Here is a 22253-nt window from a genome sequence, read left to right as displayed (position 1 = left end):
GGAAATAGTGATCTTGGCTTAACATGCTTCCCAGGTATATCAATCTACATATTCCAGCATCTAATTTTCTATGAACACCTGTGCCTATTGTTACCCATCACTCTCCCTTTCTTCTTATCCCTGTTAAGTCCAAGAGTCCTCCCTTCTACCAATGGATCTGTACCTGCAAATCCTTAATGTGCCTTCCCTGTATCACCACGCTTCTGCATTTCCATTTTTTTTTCATTGTCTTCTCCAGAATTGTTACAAATAAGAGCACGAACATTGGCTTTCTTGTCTACTGCCTATTCCTCTTACCCATTTACATGATCCTTTCTTGGAATTTTAGCCATCTCTGGTATTTCTTTTCACCCGGGTCAGTTTCTCTGGTGTTCCCATACTTGCTAGTGAGCCCTAGAGTCTTGATGCCATACCGAATCAAACATCTTGGAATACGAGGATTTTTTTTTTAAATTAACATTTCTTCAGCAATTAGTCAAAGCTTCAGTATCACCAGAATAGTACTTCTGTTTTTTTTAAATCTATTAAAAGCAAATATAAAATTCAAAGAACAATCTGGTCAAAATATGTTGTATTTTGCGCACACTAGCATTTTAAGAAAAGGCATAATATAAAAATTAAGTAATACCCTACCCTCCCTCAATGATCAACCAGTATAATGACACGAACACGTAAACCATGGGATCAAGCACAATCACACGTACAGTCATCATAATCAAAAATTGCTCATTAATATACCTCAAGCTTGAGAAGATAAGGTCAAGAGAGGGCGACAAAAATGATGGGATGACTATGAGGAAAAGCTAAAGCGGCTAGGGCTCTTCAGCTTGTAGAAGACAGCTGAGGGAGATATGATGGAGGTCAAATATGAGTGAAGTGGAACGGGCAGAGATGAATTGCTTGTTTACTTTTTCCAAAATTACTAGGACTAGGGGGCATGCAGTGAAGCTACTTAGTAGTATATTTAAAAAAAAAAAAACAGAGAAATATTTCTTCACTCAATGTGCAATTAAACTCTGGAATTTGTTGCTAGAGAATGTAATAAAAAGCAGTTAGCTTAGCGGGGTTTAAGAAAAGATTTGGCTGATTTCCTAACAGAAAAATCCATAAGCCATTATTAAGATGGACAAGCAGCATAAAGTCTTGTTTTACTGTTCTGGGATCTTGCCAGGTACTTGTAACCTGGATTGGCCACTGTTGGAAACAGGATGCTGGGCTTGATGGACCTTCAGTATGACCCAGTATGGCAATGCTTATGTTCTAATATGGTTCTCAGATTTTTTGAAAAGCATTCATTGATCATCCTTCTTGGCATCCACACTCATTTGTTCTGTTGCCAATAGCTGTGTCATTTGACTTTTGCCATTACATGTCACATTTACACCCAGTGAGAGAAGCTTTCTGCAAAATGAGTCTGGGATATGTGACTGTTTTGAATAACTGATTTAAGAAGGACAAAAATCAGTGGGAATGACAATACATTTGGACTAGGGTGGTAGCACCAAAACCTTTATTGAATATGCTGGAATTCAAATGTGGAACCAAGGTAGAATCTTAGTGACTTGACCCAGCATGGACCTTGTTTCAGCTGTATACCTTCCTCAAGAGTCCTGCTGCATAATTAATGGAGTTTATTCATACAAGAATTTCTAATGTGGATAACGAAAGGGGATACTAGCTGTCATATATAGATCGAAAACACAGGTAATTGTCCATTCTAATGTGGATAATGAAAAGGGACATTCCTCCACGACCCTCCAGACCGGTCAAGACGCGTGGGTTATGTCCTCCTACCAGCAGAGGGAGACTGAGAAACATGAGCTTTTGAATACTGTATATAACCTGTGCAGTACATCCACTAGCCAGTATTTTCTCAGTCTCAGCAGAGGTAGAAGGACAGCCTGTGCAGTCTTCAATAGTCTGGTGAGGTAGTTTGGATACTAGGTCACGGGGACTGGTTGGTTTCCTGACCATTTTCTGTTTCTTGGCATACCCTGTACGTGTGTTAAAAAAAAAAAAAAAATTCATAATGCTTCGGGGCCCTGGGTCCGGTGGGGCCCAGTGTTTTCCCCCTGGGGTGTCACACCTATTTTGGGTCCCTCCCCCTGTGCTGCTCTCTGTTTGAGAACTTGGCAGCTTTGTGCCTCGGCTGCTTTCCTGGTACTGTAGCCTTGAGTGCCTCACAATTCTCAGCTGCCAATTTGATGTTCTGTTCTTTAAGGGCAACAGTGAATTTTCTCCTGCTCGGAACGAACGGAGTTTCAGTTCTTGTTAGAGCGTGAGAGCAGCGCGAGTGTGTTGAGTGAGTGAAAGTTTTGGATCCGGCTCACGCGGCATTGTTTTTTGTTTGCCCTCGTGTTTGGATGGCGGGCAAACTGCTCGGTGTCGCGCGTGCGCGCGCCGCGGTGTGGAATCCCCGGGAGCTCAGTGCCGTCTTTGCGGCGAACCCAAGCAGGTGCCGGTGGCAGCGGCTCCCCCCGAGTTAACTGCGGAGGTTCCGCCAGTTTCGGGAGTTGCTGGGGCAGTGGGGACGCCGCTCGGGACAGCGCCGGCGGTTCCGGTTTTGGCGGGAACGGCCGCCATTTTGTCAGCGGCGCGCACTGCGGAATCAGCGGTTTTTGGGCCCGCTTCCCCCGTTTTGGTCGCAAAAGGCCCGTCTGAGGCTCCTGGAGGGGTTGGTTTCCCCCTGAGTTCGTGTGGACCCTCTATCAGGCATGGAGGACGGGACCCCCCCAATTGGAGGAGGGGGCTAGTACCTCGTTGGCAAAAGACCACGGGTGGATTGGTCAGAGGACGGGGAGTTTTTTTCTCCGGTGGTTCTGACGGAGCCTTAGTGAATTGGGGGACCCAGAGGGGTTTGAAGGTCGCAGGATGCGGAGTGCTAATTCCTGGTGAGGATCCCTCGGTGGTTCGTATTTTTCACAGGGATGAGCTGTCTGAGCTTATAGATCAGTGTCGGCCACCCTTAAGTTTGATCAGCCAGAGGTAGCCATGGGGGAGGCTAGACAGGTGGATCCCTTAGTTAAAGGTATCCAGAGGAAAGCCCGGTCCTTCCCCATGAACAAGGACTCCGGGATATGGTTTTTCAGGAGTGGAATGTTCCGGATGCGCCATGTAAAGTCGCGAAAGCCATGGCGAGGCTTTATCCTCTTCCGCAGGAGATAGGGATTCCTTTAAGGCTCCCACTGTGGATGCCGTGGTGACAGCAGTTACTAAAGCCACGGCATCCCGGTAGACGGAGGTACCGCTCTCCGTGACCCCCAGGATAGGAGGCTGGAATCATTTCTCAAGCGTAGTTTTGATCTGTCAGCTCTCGCCTTGCAGGCCTCGGTGTGGGGGCCTGGTAGCTCGGGCGTGTTTTTGCTGGGCCGAGAAGCTTCTGGATGATTCGGTGGATGTTGGTTCCTCGGGGTCCAGGAGTTAGCCAAGCTGGAGATGGGATCGTCCTTTTTGTCGGATGCTCTTTATGATTTATTGCGGCTTCGGCAAAGAATATGGCTATGGTAGTGGGGCGCGTAGGGCCCTTGGTTACGCGGTTGGGTCGCGGACGCGGCCTCTAAGGCTAAGCTGTGTTCTCTTCCCTTCAAGGGGTCCATGCTTTTGGTGAGGAATTGGATAAGTTGGTGAAAGGTCTCAGTGATGCCAAGGCCCCTAGGCTTCCGGATTTTCGTTCCAAGGCGGCTTCCAGGGGTACTTCCTCCCGAGGTCGGTTTAAGGAGGCTCGTCGGTATAGGCCAGGGAGGTCTAGTGGGGCTCCTAGAGGTCGTTTCTTCCAGCACCCAGTCCTTTCGTGGGAGTCGTCGCGGAGGGCGTGACTTTTCCACGGGAGGTCAGGTTTGGGGCGTAATGCACAATGAAGGTGTGCGGGCCCAGGCTCTGGTTCGGGTAGGGGCTCGTCTGAGTCTTTTTTACCAGAACTGGGCCCAAATCACTTCAGATCAGTGGGTTCTCGAGGTGGTGCGAGACGGCTATGCCCTGGAGTTCGACAGTTCGCCTCCCGAAAGGTTCTTGGAGTCCCCTTGTCATTCGAGGCTCAAGCGGCAGCTCGGGACACTTGGCTCGTCTGATCAGGCTGGGGGCGGTGGTACCGGTTCCCCTCGCTCAGCGCGGCTCGGGCTGCTATTCGATCTATTTTGTGGTCCCAAAGAAGGAGGATGCCTTTCGGCCTATCTTAGATCTAAAGAGGGTCAATGCAGCTCTCAAGGTTCCCTCGTTTCGCATGGAAACGTTGCGGTCGGTCATTGTCGCGGTTCAGGACGGAGAGTTTCTAACGTCTTTGGATTTGACGGAAGCTTATCTCCACATTCCTATTCGTGCTGCTCATCAATTTCTTCGCTTTTCGGTATTAGGGAAGCACTTTCAGTTCGTGCTCTACCTTTCGGACTAGCAACGGCTCCCCAACTTTTCCAAAGTTATGGTAGTAGTGGCAGCGGCTTTGCGGAGGCAGGGTGTTCTGGTGCACCCGTACCTGGACGATTGGCTGATTCGGGCCAAGTCCAGGTCGGAGCGAGATGGCTACTGCTCGAGTGGTTGTTTCTTCAGTCTCTGGGCTGGGTAGTGAACTTTGGCAAGAGTCATCTGTGCCGATCGCAGTCTCTGGAATATCTGGGGTGCTTTTTCGATACCAAGAAGGGTCGAGTATTCTTGCCGGGTCCCCGGATTCGCAGTTGCAGGGTCAGATTCATCGGTTTCTGGCGGAATCAGCACCGATGGCCCAGGAGTATCTGCAAGTCCTGGGGTTGATGGTCACCATAGAGGTAGTTCCGTGGGCCCGGGCGCACATGCGGCAGTTGCAGTTAGCTCTTCTCAGTCATTGGTCACCACTGAGTCAGGATTGGACATTCGTCTTCAGCTGGCAGTAATCCCACGCCTCAGTCTCCGGTGGTGGCTAGACACGGGCAATCTGGAAAAGGGAATGCCGTTGGAGGCCCCGCAGTGGGTGGTCCTCGTCACAGATGCCAGTCTACAAGGCTGGGGAGCTCATTGTCTCGGGCAAGTAGCTCAAGGTCGGTGGGACTCAGAAGCTCAGTGGTCCATCAATCATTTGGAAACTCGGGCCATTCGGTTCGCGCTTCAGGCTTTTCAGAGTCTTCTGTTCCGGAAAGCAGTCAGGGTGTTCTGCGACACGCCAACCGCCGTGGCTTATGTCACTGTCAGGGGGGCACGAAGAGTCAGCGGTCCGCAGAGGAGGCGGCGCTGTTGTGCCAATGGCGGAGAGTCACCTTCTAGCGCTCTCCGCGGCACATGTGGCCGGAGTGGACAATGTGGACGCAGATTACCTGAGCAGGCATACTCTAGACCCCGTAGAGTGGTCTCTGCATCGGTCGTGTTGTTGAGCGCATTGTGTCGGTCTGGGGACTTCCCGAGGTGGACCTGATGGCAACGGCCCACAATGCTCAAGTGCCGAGGTTTTTCAGTCGTCGGAGGGACCCTTGAGCGGAAGGGATCGACGCTGTTCTGGTGCCCTGGCCTCAGGAGTTGCTGTATGTTTTTCCTCCATGGCCGTTAGTCGGACGCGTAGTTCAACGCATAGCTCGGCACCCCGGACGGGTGATTTTGATAGCCCCGAATTGGCCGCGTCGGCCGTGGTTCGGAGATCTGGTACGGCTGGCGGTAGCAGACCCTCTTCCGTTGTCAGATTCAGTGGTGTTGTCAGGGACCAATAGTTATGCCAGATCCGGATCGGTTCTCGCTTATGGCCTGGCTCTTGAGAGGCACAGGTTAAAGAAGAGAGGTTTTTCGTCCAGAGTTATCGCCACAATGTTGAGCTCTCGTAGGCAATCTACTTCGTTGGCTTACGTCCGGGTCTGGAGAGTTTTTGAGCATTGGTGCACAGGTAGACAGGTTCTTCCTTTTCGTGCGTCTGTGACGGATGTATTGGAGTTTTTACAGGATGGTATGGACAGGGGTCTGGCCTTGTCCTCTTTAAAAGTACAAGTGGCAGCTTTGTCCTGTTTTCGGGGGAAGGTTCAGGGGAAGTCTTTAGCTTCTAGTCCTGATGTTGTTCGTTTTTTTTGAAGGGTGTTAAGCTGTTACGACCACCCCGGCAGCGGATGGTGCCTCCGTGGGATTGAATCTCGTTCTGGATGCTTTGGTTAGGCCACCGTTTGAGCCCTTGGTGGCTGTTTCGGACAAGGATCTTTCCTTAAAGACGGTTTTCTTGGTGGCCATTACTTCAGCTCAGAGGGTGTCGGAGCTTCATGCTTTGTCTTGTAGAGAACCCTTTTTGATTTTTTTCCAAGGAAAAGGTTTCGTTGCGGCCAGTGCCGTCCTTTTTGCCCAAGGTGGTCTCAGAGTTTCATGTTAATCAAGGTCATTTCCTTGCCAGTTTGTGGTTATTTTGCGGGGAATACGGAGCAGCGTAGTCTGGCAAAGCTAGATGTGGGGAGAGTCTTGCGCTGTTGTATTTCCGAACTCGGGAGTATAGAGTTTCTGATCGTTTGTTCGTTCTGCATGGTGGTGCAAAAAGGGCGCGGCAGCTTCCAAGGCAACGATAGCAAGGTGGTTAAGGAGGCGATTGTTTCGGCTTATTTGCTAAAAGGTTGCTTGGCTCCTAAGGAGTTTTCGGCCCATTCTACCAGGGGAATGGCGGCCTCTTGGGCGGAGTGTAGTATGATTCCTCCGTTAGATATTTGTCGAGCGGCAGTTTGGTCTTCCTTGCATTCCTTTGTTAAGCATTATAGGATTGATGTGCATGCCAAGGAAGAGGCAGGCTTTGGGGCTGCAGTGTTGACCTCTGGCCTTCGTGGATCCCGCCCGTAGGATATTTACTGCTTTGGTACGTCCCACCGGTCTGGAGGGTCTACAGGAAAGAAAATTAGCAGGTAAGATCTAATTTCACCTTCCTCCACGACCCTCCAGACCGGTCAAGGCCCGCCCTGTCTGTCTGTCTGTATTTTAGGCCAGGAGGTATGTTTGGTCTGTTGTTATTTCTTGGCAGCTGTTGATTGTTGTGTCTAAGGATTCAGACTCTGGTTTACCAGTTTTTTTGTTGGTTTGAGTCTGGACAGGTGTGACAGTGTTTGGTAGTCCACCTGTGGAAGCACACACAAAAAAGGGACACAGTAAGAGAAATAAAGTGTCCAGTTGGCAGTGACCACGTACAGGGTTGCTCATTATAGTTAGTGTTATGGTTTCTCTGCTTTGTTAGTTTTATACTGGCTAGTGGATGTACTGCACAGGTTATATATACAGTATTCAAAAGCTCAATGTTTCTCAGTCTCCCTCTGATGGTAGGAGGACATAACCCACGCGTCTTGACCGGTCTGGAGGGTCTAGAGGAAAGAAAATTAGCAGGTAAGATCTAATTTCACCTTAGCTGTTATAGCTATAGAGTACAATTGTGTCAAATCCATAGTAAAGGGAATTCTCCCTCCAACTTCATTCTTCATGAGTAGGCAGTGCCTCTGATTTTCTGTAAATTCAGTTGCAATCCTGATAATGATAATGATCCTAATACATTATAGGGTTCCAAAACCCTGCATAAAGTATTATGGGGATCATGAAATAGCATATCATCTGTAAAAGCAAGAAAATTTTAACTGTCTACCCAGGTTAACACTCTCAACAAGGGGTCAGCTGAAAGGTGACATAAAAAGGGTTCCAAAATAAGCAAAATAATGGAAAGGGGACAACCCCTGTTGGGTGCCCCTTGAACTGGGGGAAATAATCATAAGAAATGTCATTCACAAAAAGTGGAGCAGAGTACAACACCACATCATTTGCAAGGAATGAAAGATATGACTATCCTACACTATTAAATGCCTTTATGCATGAAGCCCAACAAGCAGGGCACACATTTAGAACTGACTGGTGCTCCTTGACAAATCCTACCTGATATGAACAGATCAGATTGGGGGAATATGTTGCCAAACAGTTTGCTAATACTTTGGTTAATATTCCATAGCGTCCACACATCAATCCAGAGCAGAGAGTTGCATGGGGACAGAATCTTACCCAACCCCACCGGTCCCCGCAAGACCCATTCCGGTCAGTTCTCTGTCTCTCTCTGGATTTGAGCCACAGCACTGCAGGCAAGGAAGGAATGGAAGTTGGAACTTGGGACACTGGTGCACACATGTAAGATTTGTCTCTGATTTACTGACACTGTGTGCTGAGAGGTCACCACATGCATGCCCAATAGGTCAGGGTGACATCTGATGCTCGTGTCTGTGTCAGAGCTGAGGTCTGCTCATCAGCCCAGGAGCAAGGATTAATAGTAACATAGTAAATGATGGCAAATAAAGACCTGATCGGTCCATTCAGTCTGCCAATAGTCACACTCATTATCTATTCATGATTAAATCAGTGAGTGTGATATGTTCTTTGGTGTTTCTAGTACATAGACCATAGAAGTCTATCTAGCCCTATCCTTATGTTCCAACCTGCTGGAGATGCCGTCATAGCCCACTCCAGTCCATTCGTCTTATTTGTGGAACACAGACCGTAAACATCTGTCCAGCACTGTCCTCATGTTCCAGCTACTGAAGTTGCTGTCTAAGCCCTTTCCAGCCCTTCCTAACCAGATTTCCATATATTAGACAGACCATACAAGTCTGCCCAGTATCGGTCCTAGTTAATCACAGCCAGAGTCGCCATCTAAGCGTCACTTGACACATCCACACACATGCAGCCATTTAAGTTTAGGTTTTTTATAACTTCCATTTTCTAATTAGAGATTCTCTGTGTTATCCCACGCCTTTTTGAATTCCTTTATCATTTGTGTCTCTACCACCTCATTAATGGAAGACTTCCCACATTTGTTAAAGCAACAAGAAGGAGACAGCACTCAAGGAACTTGGTATTTGGTAGATGAGAGGCTGGTGCAGGTGTAGCTTACACTTCCATGGGAACCCCGCAGGAATTGTTTTCATCCCCATGGGAACCCGCAGGAATTGTTTTCATCACCACGGGAACCCTGCAGAACTGCTTTCATCCCTACGGGAACCCTGCGAACCCCCATCCCATGCAGGTCTCCAATCCAGAGACTTCACGTATATGTCCTGCGAGGTTTGGTATATGTGGTCATGTGCAGCTGCCAGAACCCCAGTATTCTCTCTAATCTAGCAGGTGGAAGGTCACAGCTTTGCAGCTCTGGCTTGACCGGCTCCTTTTCCCATCCAACACTAGTCCCCTGGGATTAGTAGCATCCTGGTGTTGGGGTTGAGGCATATTTCTGGGTACACCCGTGGTGCTGAGTCACTCCTTTCCTCCCCCAACGGTCCCACTATTGTTTGGAATTCTGAAGAGACCTGGCCTATTTCCTTTATTTCCTCTCCTCACTTTAAAAAAAAAAAAAAAAAGCAACAAGGTAAGAAGCAGCACTTTTGCTTAAAAAATAAACAAGACTGGCTCTCAGCGGTGGCACGTCCAGCTCTGTCAGGCGTGGTTCTCTCGGCGTGACTCATGTCTAATCCGTCTGTCAGTTAAGCACTGTTCCTGGTGTGGAAACCGGCGAGCAGCATTGGGGGGCATGTGAGTTTTGTGCACAAGTACCCACACAGGCCACACCGACTGAGTCAGAGGAGCAGCCCGCTCAGGGCCCAAGTGCAGTGGCGGATTCTATTTTGGTGGGAACGCCAAGCTCCTCAGGAATGTGCGCTTCAGCAGCTGTGGTTTTGCTTCAGATCAGCATGCTACTCCAGGTAATCAATTCAACCGCCAGGTACTCTGGCTTTGGGGTCTCTAGGGGAACTTGTAGGAGATTTTATGTCAGACCAGTTTCCCTGGAATTTGTTGTCCTTATGCATAAGGCTTTTTTATTGAAGGGAACAGGGAACCCTCAGGTTCCTACGGTCCACATTTTTTCTCACAGGTCTCGTTCCCTACTGCCTGTGTGCTTGCCTTAAGAGACAGTGCTTAGACTTCTTCAGGATTCAGATGATCCCTCTGGGGATTCAGAGCCCGGGGATGATGCATTTTTGGGTGTTTCCCTTTCTGCAGGAGCAGATCCTCTTGAAGAAAAAATACCACCAGATGATGGGGATGATTCCAGGACGGCCACACTTTTATCCCAGAGCTCATTATCCAATCTCTAGAGGTTTTAGATATTTCCTTCCGGGATTTAGCGGCGGGGCTTTTGGTGGCACCCTCTATTATGTCCGGCACTAAAAAGCCTCCTAAGACTTTTCATATCCATGAGGCTATGAAGATGCTCAGCTCAGTGGGACTCTCCGGATTCTGGACAGAGTAGCTTGTGCTATGGCACGATTGTACCAGCTTCAGTCGGAAGACTTGGCAACTTTTGCGTTTGCCTACAGTAGATGTTTTGATCACAGCGGTCACAAAGACCACCTTACCGGTAGAAGGGGGTACAGCTCTAAAGGATCCTCAAGACAGGAAATTTGAATCGTCCCTTAATATGTCTTTCAAGCTTGCGTCGGTTTGCAGCTCTTACGTTGCTCGTGCTTACCTCTCTGGTTCAGAAGGCATCGTCGCCAGAGCAGCTTTTCGCTTTGCTGCCGACTTTGGAATCTGGGCTTGCTTTCCTATTTGATCTTCTTCTTTAAGCTTCGGAGAAAGAACTGTCTTTGGCAGTCACGGCTCACCGATGGATTTTGTTACACCACTGGGCGGCTGATGTAGCTGTTGTAGCAAGTTATTATTTGGGGAGGAGCTGGAAAAGATTAATGATCTTGGTGACTCCAAATGTCAATGTCTTCCCGATAAGTCTCGAACTGCGGGGCGCTCTGGTGCGTCTCATTCCAGATTCCGAGAGGCTAAGAAGTATCGTCCTGGCTGTTCGGGATCCTTTCAATGAGCACGTTTTCAACAAAAATCGCAGCCCTTTTGAGGGTACCATCGTACCTCAGCCCCAACCTCTTGACCTCAACCAGCCGCTAGAGGTCCCCAATGATGGAGCCCTGATCCATCCTCCACCAGTTATTGGTGGATGGGGCATCTATCTCTTTTTCTTGGGGAATGGGCCAGGGTAACTTCAGACGAATGGGTCTTGGAGGTCATTCGGGACAGTTACAAACTAGAGTTCACCCGGTCTCTACTGGACTTCTTTTTGGAGTCTCCGTGCAAAAATGCAGCCAAAGTGCTGGCAGTTCAAGAGAGTCTAGATGAGCTGCTACGTTTGGGTGCAGTTTGACCAGTAGAACAGACAGAGTACGGCCTAGGCCATTACTCCATTTACTTTGTAGTTCCCAAGAAAGGTAGGTCTCTTCGTCCCGTTCTTAACCTAAAATTCGTAAACAAGGCCTTACAAGTCTGTCATTTTTGAATGGAACCTTTAAAGTCTGTCATTGCAGCGGTTCAACCGGGAGAGTTCTTGACGTCATTAGATCTCAAGGAGGCCTGTTTGCACATTCCCATGTGCCCCCCCCCCCCCCCCCCCAAATCAACGTTTTCTTTGCTTTAGGGTACTAGGACAACACTTCCAATTTCAGGCCATGCCCTTCGGACTGGCAATGGCTCCAAGTGGTTGCTGCTTATCTGCGGAAGGAAGGCATTCAAGTCCACCTTTACTTAGACTGGCTTATTCGTGCGCCTTCTCATGCGGACAGCGTGCAGGCAGCAGAGAAAGTGATCGGTTTGTTACAGGCCCTCGGTTGTGTTATCAATTTTCCCAAATATCACACCAATCCCTCCCAATATCTGAAGTATTTGGGAGTCATCTTCAACACACTAGAGGGGACAGTTTCCCTTCCACAGGGTCGCAAACTATGCCTTCAATCTCAGTTGCAAGACCTTCTTGGTCAGACAGCTCCCAAAGTATGGGATTAATTGCAAGTCTTGGGCTCCATGGTGGCCACGATAGAAGTAGTTCTGTGAGCCAGGAGCCATGTGCATCCCCTCCAACTCTCCTCAGTCATTGGTCTCCTCTCTTGGAGGACTACCTAATTTGTCTCCCTTGGTTGACATCAACTTGAGCCACTAGGGCATGGTTGTTTGACCCTGCTGATCTAGCCTAGGTCCTCCCATTGTGTCCCCCGACTTGGCGTGTAGTGACCACGGATGCCAGTCTTTCAGGCTGAGAGTGCACTGTTTAGGAAGAACAACTCAGGGTTCCTGGTCTCAGAGGCATCGTGGTTAGTCAATCGCCTGGAGCTTCGTGCAATTTGTTTTTCACTCCTGGACTTTCTCCCTTGGTTACAGGGCCAGTAGCATATGTCAACAGAAAGGAGGCACAAAGAGTGCTCCCTTAGCGAAGGAAGCAGCTCTTCTATGCAGTTGGGCAGAGATTCATCTTCCACTACTCTCAGTGGCTCATATTGTGGGGTCGTTGAATGTACAGGCAGATTTTTTTCAGTCACTGTCTAGATCCAGGGGAGTGGAACTCTCTGCTCCAACATTCAAGCAGATCACGAAAAGATGGGGGATACCTATTCTCAACATGATGGCCACCAGAAACAACGCTAAAATACACCTTTTCTTCAGCAGAGGAAAGGAGTACGGATCCGAAGGGATCGATGCACTGTTGCAACCATAGCCAACAGCACTCTCTACATTTTCCTACTGTGGCTGATGGTGGGTCGGACAGTGGGGCGCATTGCCAATCACCCGGGTCCGGTGATTTTGGTAGCTCTGGATTGGCCCAGGTGCCTGTGGCACGTAGACTTGATTCGCCTGGTAGTAGATAGACCTCTGCAATTTGCAAGCTTTCGGGGCTTCTACTTCAGGGCCCTGTTCCCATGGAGGATCCCTACCCCTTTGGTCTTATGGCTTGGCACTTGAGAGAGCGCGCTTGAAGCAGAAAGGGTTTTTGGGACTAGTAATCACTACTATTTTACAAATCGGAAAACGATCTACCTCCACGGCCTATGCACAAGTATGGCGCACCTTTGAGTCTTGGCGCTCAGCGGTGGGTCTTTCCGCTTCGTCAGCCTTGGTGTCTTCTATCTTAGCATTCTTGCAAGATGGTTTAGACAGATCTTTGTCTCTGGCTTTGTTTAAAGGTGCAGATGGTGCGTTAGCATGTTTCCAAGGCCCTCTGCAGGGCACTTCTCTGGGCTCTCATACAGATATAGTTTGTTTCTTCCGTGGAGTTAATCATCTTCATCCTCCACTATTGCCAGTTCTTTCCAATTGGAACCTCAACCTTTGCGCTGTGCAGAGGCCTCCCTTTGAGCCGTTGAGTTCCTTGTCGTTGAAGGATCTTACTCTGAAGACAATTGCCTCAACTAGATGAGTTTGAGTTTCAAGCTCTTTCCTGCAGGGATCCCTTCCTGTATTTTACAGAGGCTGGAGTTTCCATTAGAACTGTTCCATTATTTCTTCATAAGGTGGAGTCAGTTTCATTTGAATCAGTCTTTTTCTTCCAACGTTTCGTTGTGGAGATTATCCCACTGAATTTCAGACATTATGGTGCCTCGATGTTGTAGGCGTCCGTCCTAATCAAGTACCTAGCGGTCACTAATGATTTCTTTCGGTTAACCATGTAAATTGGGCAAAAAGTGAAAGAGTAAAAAATTATTAATGCCCAAGACATGCAAGAAGAATCTTAGCTATCCTATTTTTATGCCTTTGAAGCCTACTTTCAGGCTTATTTTCCTCAACGGTCCAAGATCAGAAGATGCATCTGTTGTCCATTTTGTTACTTAGTGATGAAACTTTAGTGATGAAATTGTGAATGCTTTGCATTTTTAGGTACTGTTAAACTCAGGGTTGTGTATATTGAAAAGTTTAGCATTCAGCAGTTAGCAGCCAAAAGAAAGCACGAGGAGCCTTCAACAATGGGGGCATCGCACTAGTGCTTTGATAGGACCCGACACAGTCCATGTTTTGGTGAAAAATGCTTGTCTCGGGGTTCTTCTGTTTGTGTGCTTTTTGGATTCCCTCGCTTACATATCTAGCATTCAGCAGTTCTCATGAACAAGTACTTCTTAGTTTTGATCACAGTGAGGAAACTTTCCAAAGCATAGGCAGTTAATGTGCAGATTTCACTCTAACAGTGTTCACTCCAGGTTAACCCTTGAATGACCTTTGAATTTCTGGTGTCTGTTTCCTAATACCCTGGGGTATTACAAACTGTTCCACTGGGGCTCCATCTCTAGATTCTGGCTGGAAGCTTTCATTTGTAGCAGTCTGGAAGTTCCCCTGGTGTATTTACCCTTTTGACCCCCCCTGAGTAGCCTAGTCATTGCAGCAGTGATTCTTGGCTGGAGACCAGAGACTGTGACTGCTTCCAGAACACAGTACATGTGCAGCCTGGACAGTAGGTGTTCTGTGACTGAAAGACTCTATTCCCAAGGGTCTGTGAATGCTGCTTCTATAAAATCCTCTCCAGAAACTGGTAGCACTTCAGACCCTTTTTTTCTTTAAAACCAGAAGGTCTATTGGAGAAGTACCATTGCAGAAACTGGGCAGTGCTTCAAACATAGGCTGTATTTTTAGCCTGAAAATTATGGCATTGCCATGTGTTCATATTTCTCAGTAATGTGCTTCTAGTATGTGCATTTGCTTGATGTAAATATTAGAGTAAGGGGACAAGTTAGCTTTATTGTATGCTCAGAGCCTGTAAAAATGTTTTATTTACATTACTGCTCACTATTACTGGGTGGCTGCTGTGGTTTTAGGAAGTGTTCAGCTGGCTGTTGAATGTTGCTATATCAAAAAGATGGCTTTTCTCTCCTTTGCCTGAATCTGGTTTTTATTCATCTTGTGAACCTTAAGCTTTCTGTGCAACTCTTTGACACTGTTGTCTTGGCACAACATGCAAACATAGTAGATGACGGCAGAAAAAGACCTGCACGGTCCATCCAGTCTGCCCAAGATAAACTCATGTGTATACCTTACCTTGATTTGTACCTGTCTTTCTCAGGGCACAGACTGTATAAGTCTGCCCAGCAGTTTTTCCTGCCTCCCAACCACCTGTCCCGCCTTCCATCACTGGCTCCGGCACAGACCGTATAAAAGTCTGCCCTCCCCTATCCTCGCCTCCCAACCACCAACCCCTCTTCCCCCCACCTGCTCTGCCACCCAATTGTAGCTAAGCTTCTGAGGATCCATTCCTTCTGCATAGGATTCCTTTATGCACATCCCACGCATGTTTGAATTCCGTTACTGTTTTCATCGCCACCACCTCCCGCGGGAGGGCATTCCAAGCATCCACCACCCTCTCTGTGAAAAAATACTTCCTGACATCTTTTCTGAGTCTGCCCCCCTTCAATCTCATTTCATGTCCTCTTGTTCTACCGCCTTCCCATCTCCGGAAAAGATTCGTTTGCGGATTAATACCTTTCAAATATTTGAACGTCTGTATCATATCATCCCTGTTCCTCCTTTCCTCCAGGGTATACATGTTCAGGTCAGCAAGTCTCTCTTCATACGTTTTGGAACGCAAATCCCATACCATCCTCGTAGCTTTTCTTTGCACCGCTTCCATTTTTTTGACATCCTTCGCAAGGTACGGCCTCCAAAACTGAACACAGTACTCCAGGTGGGGCCTCACCAACGTCTTATACAGGGGCATTAAAACCTCCCTTCTTCTGCTAGTCACACCTCTCCCTATACAGCCTAGCAATCTTCTAGCTACGGCCACCGCCTTGTCACACTGTTTTGTCGCCTTCAGGTCCTCGGATACTATCACCCCAAGATCCCTCTCCCCGTCCGTGCCAATCAGACTCTCCCCGCCTAACACATACGTCTCCCTTGGATTTCTACTCCCTAAGTGCATCACTTTGCATTTCTTCGCATTGAATTTTAATTGCCAAACGTTAGACCATTCTTCTAGTTTCCTCAGATCTTTTTTCATGTTTTCCACTCCCTCCGGGGTGTCCACTCTGTTGCAAATCTTGGTGTCATCCGCAAAAAGGCAAACTTTACCTCGTAACCCTTCGGCAATGTCACTCACAAATATATTGAACAGAATCGGCCCCAGCACCGATCCCTGAGGCACTCCACTACTCACCTTTCCCTCCGAGCAAACTCCATTCACCACCACTCTCTGGCGTCTGCCCGTCAACCAGTTCCTAATCCAGTTCACAACTTCGGGTCCTATCTTCAGCCCATCTAGTTTATTCAAGAGCCTCCTGTGGGGAACCGTGTCGAAAGCTTTGCTGAAATCTAAATAGATTACGTCCATAGCACGTCCTTGATTTAATTCTCCCATCACCCAGTCAAAGAATTCAATGAGATTCGTTTGGCACGATTTCCCTTTGGTGAAACCATGTTGTCTCGGATCTTGCAACTTATTTGCTTCCAGGAAATTCACTATCCTTTCCTTCAGCATCGCTTCCATTACTTTACCAATAACAGAAGTGAGGCTTACCGGCCTGTAGTTTCCAGCCTCTTCCCTATCACCAGTTTTGTGAAGAGGGACCACCTCCGCCGTTCTCCAGTCCCTCGGAACCTCTCCCGTCTCCAATGATTTATTAAACAAATCTTTAAGAGGACCCGCCAGAACCTCTCTGAGCTCCCTCAATATCCTGGGGTGGATCCCGTCCGGTCCCATGGCTTTGTCCACCTTTAGCTTTCCAAGTTGTTGATAAACACTCTCTTCCGTGAACGGTGCTCTATCCGCTCCATTCTCAGGTGTACTTTTGCCAGTCCCTAGCGGTCCTTCTCCAGGATTTTCTTCTGTGAAAACAGAGCAAAAGTATCTATTTAGCAAATTGGCTTTTTCTTCATCATTTTCTACATAGCGTTTTGTTGTATCTAAAGAAACTTGGCACATTGGGGGGGGGGGGGGGAAGGGGCGAATCTGTTAAAAAAAAAAAAAAAAGCAGCACACATCTTTTAAGGGCTACCATGTTTTGTCCCCCAAAAAGGACACATGATCCGCCCCCTTTCACGCCCTCGCTCTGCCCCCTGTCACCCCCCTCCCCTTACCTTACTACTGCCCTGGTGGTCTAGTGACGTTTTCTGGGCAGGAAAGAGCCTCCTCTTTCCTGCCCGGAGCGCTGCCCTGCATGCATCCTTCCTGTTCGTGATCTCGGGGCCAATTCAAAATGGCCTCAGAGTTGAAGTCTCGCGAGGTCACGTCAACTTTCGGCGGCAATTTTGAATCTGCGCCAAGATCACGAACAGGAAGGATGCATGCAGGGCAGGTCTCCGGGCAGGAAAGAGGTCACTAGACCACCAGGGCAGTAGTAAGTAAGGGGAGGGGAGGCTAGCAATCTGCCCGTTTGTCCGGATTTCTGGACAAATGGTCAGGCTGGCAAAACCCACCCGGTTGCCCGGACATGTCCTCAAAAAGAGGATATGACCGGGTAAATCTGGACATATGGTAACCCTATTTTAAAGAATGTATACATCCTACAACCAAACATAAGAATTTTGTATGTAGTTAAGCTGAAAGATAATAGATTCAAGCTCCAATAGAAATTTGTCTCTATGGAAAACCTAGGGAGGGTAAAAGAGTGAATATGTACTTCTGAAGTGCAGTGAAGAAACGCATTCCTTTGTTGCCCCAAATATGATACATCCTGTTTATTTTGGATTAGCAGTTTCCTTCACTTGTGAGCTTCCAATTTTGGAGCTAAACTCCACTGGGCTGCAGAACCATGAGCCTTCATTAGGGGTAAAACCCCAGCTACTTTCTATTTTTTATTTCTTCCTTTCAGCTCTGCCCAGCCACTTCAGCCCTCAGCTGGGGGGCCATAAACTGCTGCGCCTTCTGGAACTCAGTTAATATAGACTTATGTGTGGCTACATGTCACTAGGTAATGGCAAGGACTCCCTGCCCCTGCTCCTGCTCCTGCATCCCTTCATACAAATGCATAGCACTAGTCTCTAGACTAGCCCCATGTACTGTTCTGAAATCTCCAGGTTTAGCATGTTTCTCCCCCCCCCCCCCCCCCCCCCCCCCCAAGGTATTTCCGTTTCTGCTTGATTGGTCTTATTTAGTTGACTTATGCAGGATGGATTATAGATGACTTCAGTTTATCAGCTGATACCTTTTTGTCTGATGATGATTTTGTTTATATTTCAGATCTTGGGCCAGTACTATTCCTGGAAGAGTTGAGTTCTTTTCCAGTGAGGGCTCGGACACATCTATCCCTATACCCATTGTACCGCTGCCAGGAGTGGATGACGCTTACCCACCCCAGAAAAAATCCTTCATGATGCTGAAGTATATGCATGATCACTACCTGGACAAGTATGAGTGGTTTATGAGGGCTGACGACGACGTGTACATCAAAGGGGACCGACTGGAAAGCTTCCTGAGGAGTTTGAACAGTAGTGAACCTCTCTTTCTTGGGCAGACTGGTCTGGGCACAACAGAGGAGATGGGTAAACTGGCCCTGGAGCCCGGGGAGAACTTTTGCATGGGTGGACCTGGAGTTATCATGAGCCGGGAGGTACTAAGAAAGATGGTGCCTCACATTGGAGAGTGCCTGCAAGAGATGTTCACCACGCATGAGGATGTGGAGGTTGGACGGTGTGTGCGAAGGTTTGCTGGTGTACAGTGTGTCTGGTCTTATGAGGTAAGTGAATAGTGAAAAGGTGAGCACTAAGTTTCCTTTGTTTTAAAATAGTGGAAGTGCTGTGGGAAACTGAAAGGGAACGCTGAGACCACTCACGGCTGTGTTGTTTGAGATATTGCAGACGGCTGTGAGATGGTTGGTTTTAGTGTCTCTGTTTCCCACAAGTTGGTTTCTATCATGTGACTGATACTGTTGCGACTTTTTCACTCGCTGAGGATAATTTATCATTTTGTTGCATCATACTGCATAAATTGCACTTTTTTTTTTTTTTAATGTAAATGGTTCTAGAGGTCAAATAGCTTATCAGAAAAAGAAGCGAAGAATATAGGGTACTAGCCATTCTCCGGGGACAAGTAGGACATTGTTTCTCACATATCGGTGATGTCACCTGATGGAGCCCTGGTGTGGATGCTTTCTAGCATAATATGCTTAAGAGGCTTTTAGCAGTGACCTACTGTGTGTGCTCGAGTGCCTTCCTACCCAACACGGGACCATCGGTCTGTTTTACCATGGAGCAGGGGAATTGCATTGGTGGTCTCTCTTCAGTTTGTCAGAGAATTTTTGTGTTTTGATGCCTTGCCACAAGATTTGGTCCTTCTTGTTCTTATTGTGTGTCTTCCTTTTCCCCTTTAGTTTCTTCCTAGCCTTTTCAGCCATTTTGTTTGTTTTTTTTTATTTTTCAGCGCCATTTGTCCCTCTTAGGTCCCAGAATTGTCTGGGTAACTTTGACCTTTTTGACCACAGGTGAGTTCCTTCACATTGAGCCATTTGATTTTGTATCGACATTGTTTTTTCCCCTTCATGTCCAAAAAAAAGTTCCCAGTGGCTTAAGTGCTGTGCCTGATGCAACAGGGTCATTTCTGGGACTGACCCCATATTTGGTGCCTGTCTGGGCCCAAGCCACAAAGCCTTTGTGTTTGCTTGTACAGAAAAGGACCCAGAAATGTAGAGAGGACCAGTGCAAGAAACATTTTGGTGCCAAGTGCGGTCCATCGTCGTCATCATTGGTCTCAAATGGCTGCTAGAGTTGTCAGACACTGGGAGTGCATCGGCTATGGCTGCCTTGACATCCAGTGCTGGGGCCAGACACCAAGGAGACGTTTGGATTCAATTTGTTGGCACTGAGGGATCCCAGTGCTGAGAATCGAGCTAAGGTATAACTTGTCTGGAATGTTTTTACGTTTGGGGAGCGTGCCAGGTGCCCTTGACCTGGATTGGCCACTGTCGGTGACAGGATGCTGGGCTAGATGGACCTTTGGTCTTTCCCAGTATGGCACTACTTATGTACTTATGTACTAAGCATAAGCACTGGTCCTACTCGAAGCACGGTGCCGGGAGCTCTGGGGCCTTTACTCCTCTATAGTTGCAGTGCTGATGCAGCTGGAATACAGATTCGGTTGTCTCCATTCTGACCCCAGCTCAGTCTTTACTGATGCCTGCCGTCGAACGCTTCTATGCCATGCTCAGAGAGGAATTGGCAGGCTTGCTGCAGCAGTGCACAGGCATTGAGACGCTTGGGCCAGCCATAGCACCAGCCCACTCTGTCTTGGAGGCCTAAGATCTACCTGAGTGTTCGTCAACGTTGGTACCTTGCTGGGCATCGAAGCTGGCACCAACCACTGCAGTGATTCTTTCAGTGTCTGAAGAGAAAGCTCCTCTGGAGTTGCATAGCATTCTTGTACCTTGGCGCCTGGACCTCAGGCCAGTAGATAGAGGCAGGCGCAGACTCATACCTCCCATGATGAGTGTTTTGATGAGTGTGAAGAGGAGCCAGAGTATTTCTTGGAGGAGAGGTTCTGCAGTATACAATCTGCTCAGGAGGGAAGAAAATCCCCACCCAAGGAGCTCTCCTCCTTAACAGGTTCTGTCAGGGGAATGGAGTAAGCCATACCATTTAAGTTGGATACGGAGGATGAGCCCAGGGTGGAATTGTTTACCATCCTTCACTGCCCACCTAGAGAAGCTGTGGCTGTACCCCTTCACAGAGTTCTCTAGGATGTACAGATGAAGAGTTGGGAGACCCCCATTTCTCTGTGCAGGTGGTTCCTAAGGTCAGTTTTCTTTACAGAATCCAGAAGGCACTGCTGTCTAATCCACTCTCCAAAAGCACGAGAAGTTTTGAAGACTTGTGTGTCTGCTCCTCCAGGCAGGGAAGCTCAGATGCTGGGCTCCTTTGGGAGAAAGATTTATAAGGCCTCGATGCTTGCTTCCTGCATTCAGGCTTACCAGCTGTACATGAGCGTCTACTTGGTCTGTGGTGCAGAATGTGCTTGACTTTGTGGACACTCCCTGTGGAATAGGCTGCAGAGCTTTGCCAGCTGGCCAAAATAGCAGCAGTGTGGAAAGTATTTGGCTAGAAGTACATTTAACCCTTCTGATGTGGTGTCCAGACTCTCTGCCTTGGATGTGGGGATGCATGCTTTCATGGCTGTGCCTCTGACCTGGAGCCTGTGGTTCAGGACTACTACTACTACTATTTGACATTTCTAAAGCGCTACTAGGGTTAAGCAGCGCTGTACAATATAACATAGAAGGACAGTCCCTGCTCAAAGAGCTTACAATCTAATGGACAAATGTACAGACAATCAAGTAGTGGCAGTCAAATTGGGGCAGTCTTAAGGTTAGGTGCTGAAGGCAACATTGAAGAGGTGGGCTTTGAGCAAGGATTTGAAGATGGGTAGGGAGGGGGCTTGGCGTAGGGCCACAGGAAGTTGATTCCACGCATAGGGTGAGGCGAGGCAGAATGGGCGGAGCCTGGAGTTGGCGGTGGTGGAGAAGGGTACTGAGAGGAGGGATTTGTCCTGTGAGCGGAGGTTTCGGGCGGGAACGTAAGGGGAGATGAGGGTGGAGAGGTAATGAGGGTCTGCAGACTGAGTGCATTTGTAGATGAGAAGGAGAAGCTTGAACTGAATGCGGTATCTGATCGGAAGCCAGTGAAGCGACCTGAGGAGGGGGGTAATATGAGTGTATCGGTTCAGGCGGAATATAAGACGAGCAGCAGAGTTCTGAATGGATTGAAGTGGGGATAGATGGCTAAGTGGGAGGCCAGTGAGGAGAAGGTTGCAGTAGTCAAGGCGAGAGGTAATGAGGGCGTGGATGAGAGTTCAGGTGGTGTGTTCAGAGGAAAGGGCGAATTTTGCTGCTGATAAAGAGGAAGAAGCGACAGGTCTTGGCTGTCTGCTGGATATGCGCAGAGAATGAGAGGGAGGAGTCTAAGATGACTCCAAGGTTGCGGGCAGATGAGACGGGGAGGATGAAGGTGTTATCAACTGAGGAAGAGGAGAGGTGAGCTTTGGTGGAAAGACTATAAGCTCGGTCTTGGACATGTTCATTTTCAGGTGGCGGTTGGACATCCATGCAGCAATGTCAGACAAGCAGGCCGATACCTTGGTCTGGGTCTCACGGTGATGTCTGGTGTGGAGAGATACAACTGGGTGTCATCAGCATAAAGATGATAGTGGAAACCATGAGATGAGATCAGTGAGCCCAGGGAAGAGGTGTAGATTGAAAAAAGAAGGGGTCCAAGGACAGATCCCTGGGGAACTCCTACAGAGAGCGGGATGGGGGTGGAGGAAGAACCGTGAGAATGTACTCTGAAGGTACGATGGGAGAGAGAGGAGGAGAACCAGGAGAGGACAGAGCCCTGGAACCCAAATGAGGACAGTGTGGCAAGAAGTAAATCGTGATTGACAGTGTCAAACGCAGCGGATAGATCAAGGAGGATAAGGATGGAGTAGTGGCCTCTGGACTTGGCAAGGAACAGGTCATTACAGACTTTAGAGAGTGCTGTTTCTGTCGAGTGTAGAGGGCGAAAACCGGATTGAAGTGGATCGAGGATGACCTGAGAGGAGAGGAAATCGAGGCAGCGGCTGTGAACGG

At 48.2% G+C, this 22253-nt stretch overlaps 1 protein-coding gene across 1 annotated transcript in view; it reads left to right on the top strand.

Moving 5' to 3' along the window:
• CHSY1 (chondroitin sulfate synthase 1) overlaps positions 1–22253 on the top strand; it is a 197287-nt gene that overhangs the window by 13436 nt on the left and 161598 nt on the right. Inside the window, exon 2 of the mRNA XM_030189746.1 lies at positions 17879–18374. Coding sequence (XP_030045606.1) covers positions 17879–18374 — 496 coding nt within the window. The remainder of the gene's footprint in view (positions 1–17878; positions 18375–22253) is intronic.

Source organism: Microcaecilia unicolor, chromosome 1 (genome assembly GCF_901765095.1).
Source record: "Microcaecilia unicolor chromosome 1, aMicUni1.1, whole genome shotgun sequence".
In the NCBI taxonomy this organism is placed as follows: domain Eukaryota; kingdom Metazoa; phylum Chordata; class Amphibia; order Gymnophiona; family Siphonopidae; genus Microcaecilia; species Microcaecilia unicolor.
The sequence above is the reverse complement of the archived record's forward strand: the minus strand, read 5'-3'. Positions and strand labels throughout refer to the sequence as shown.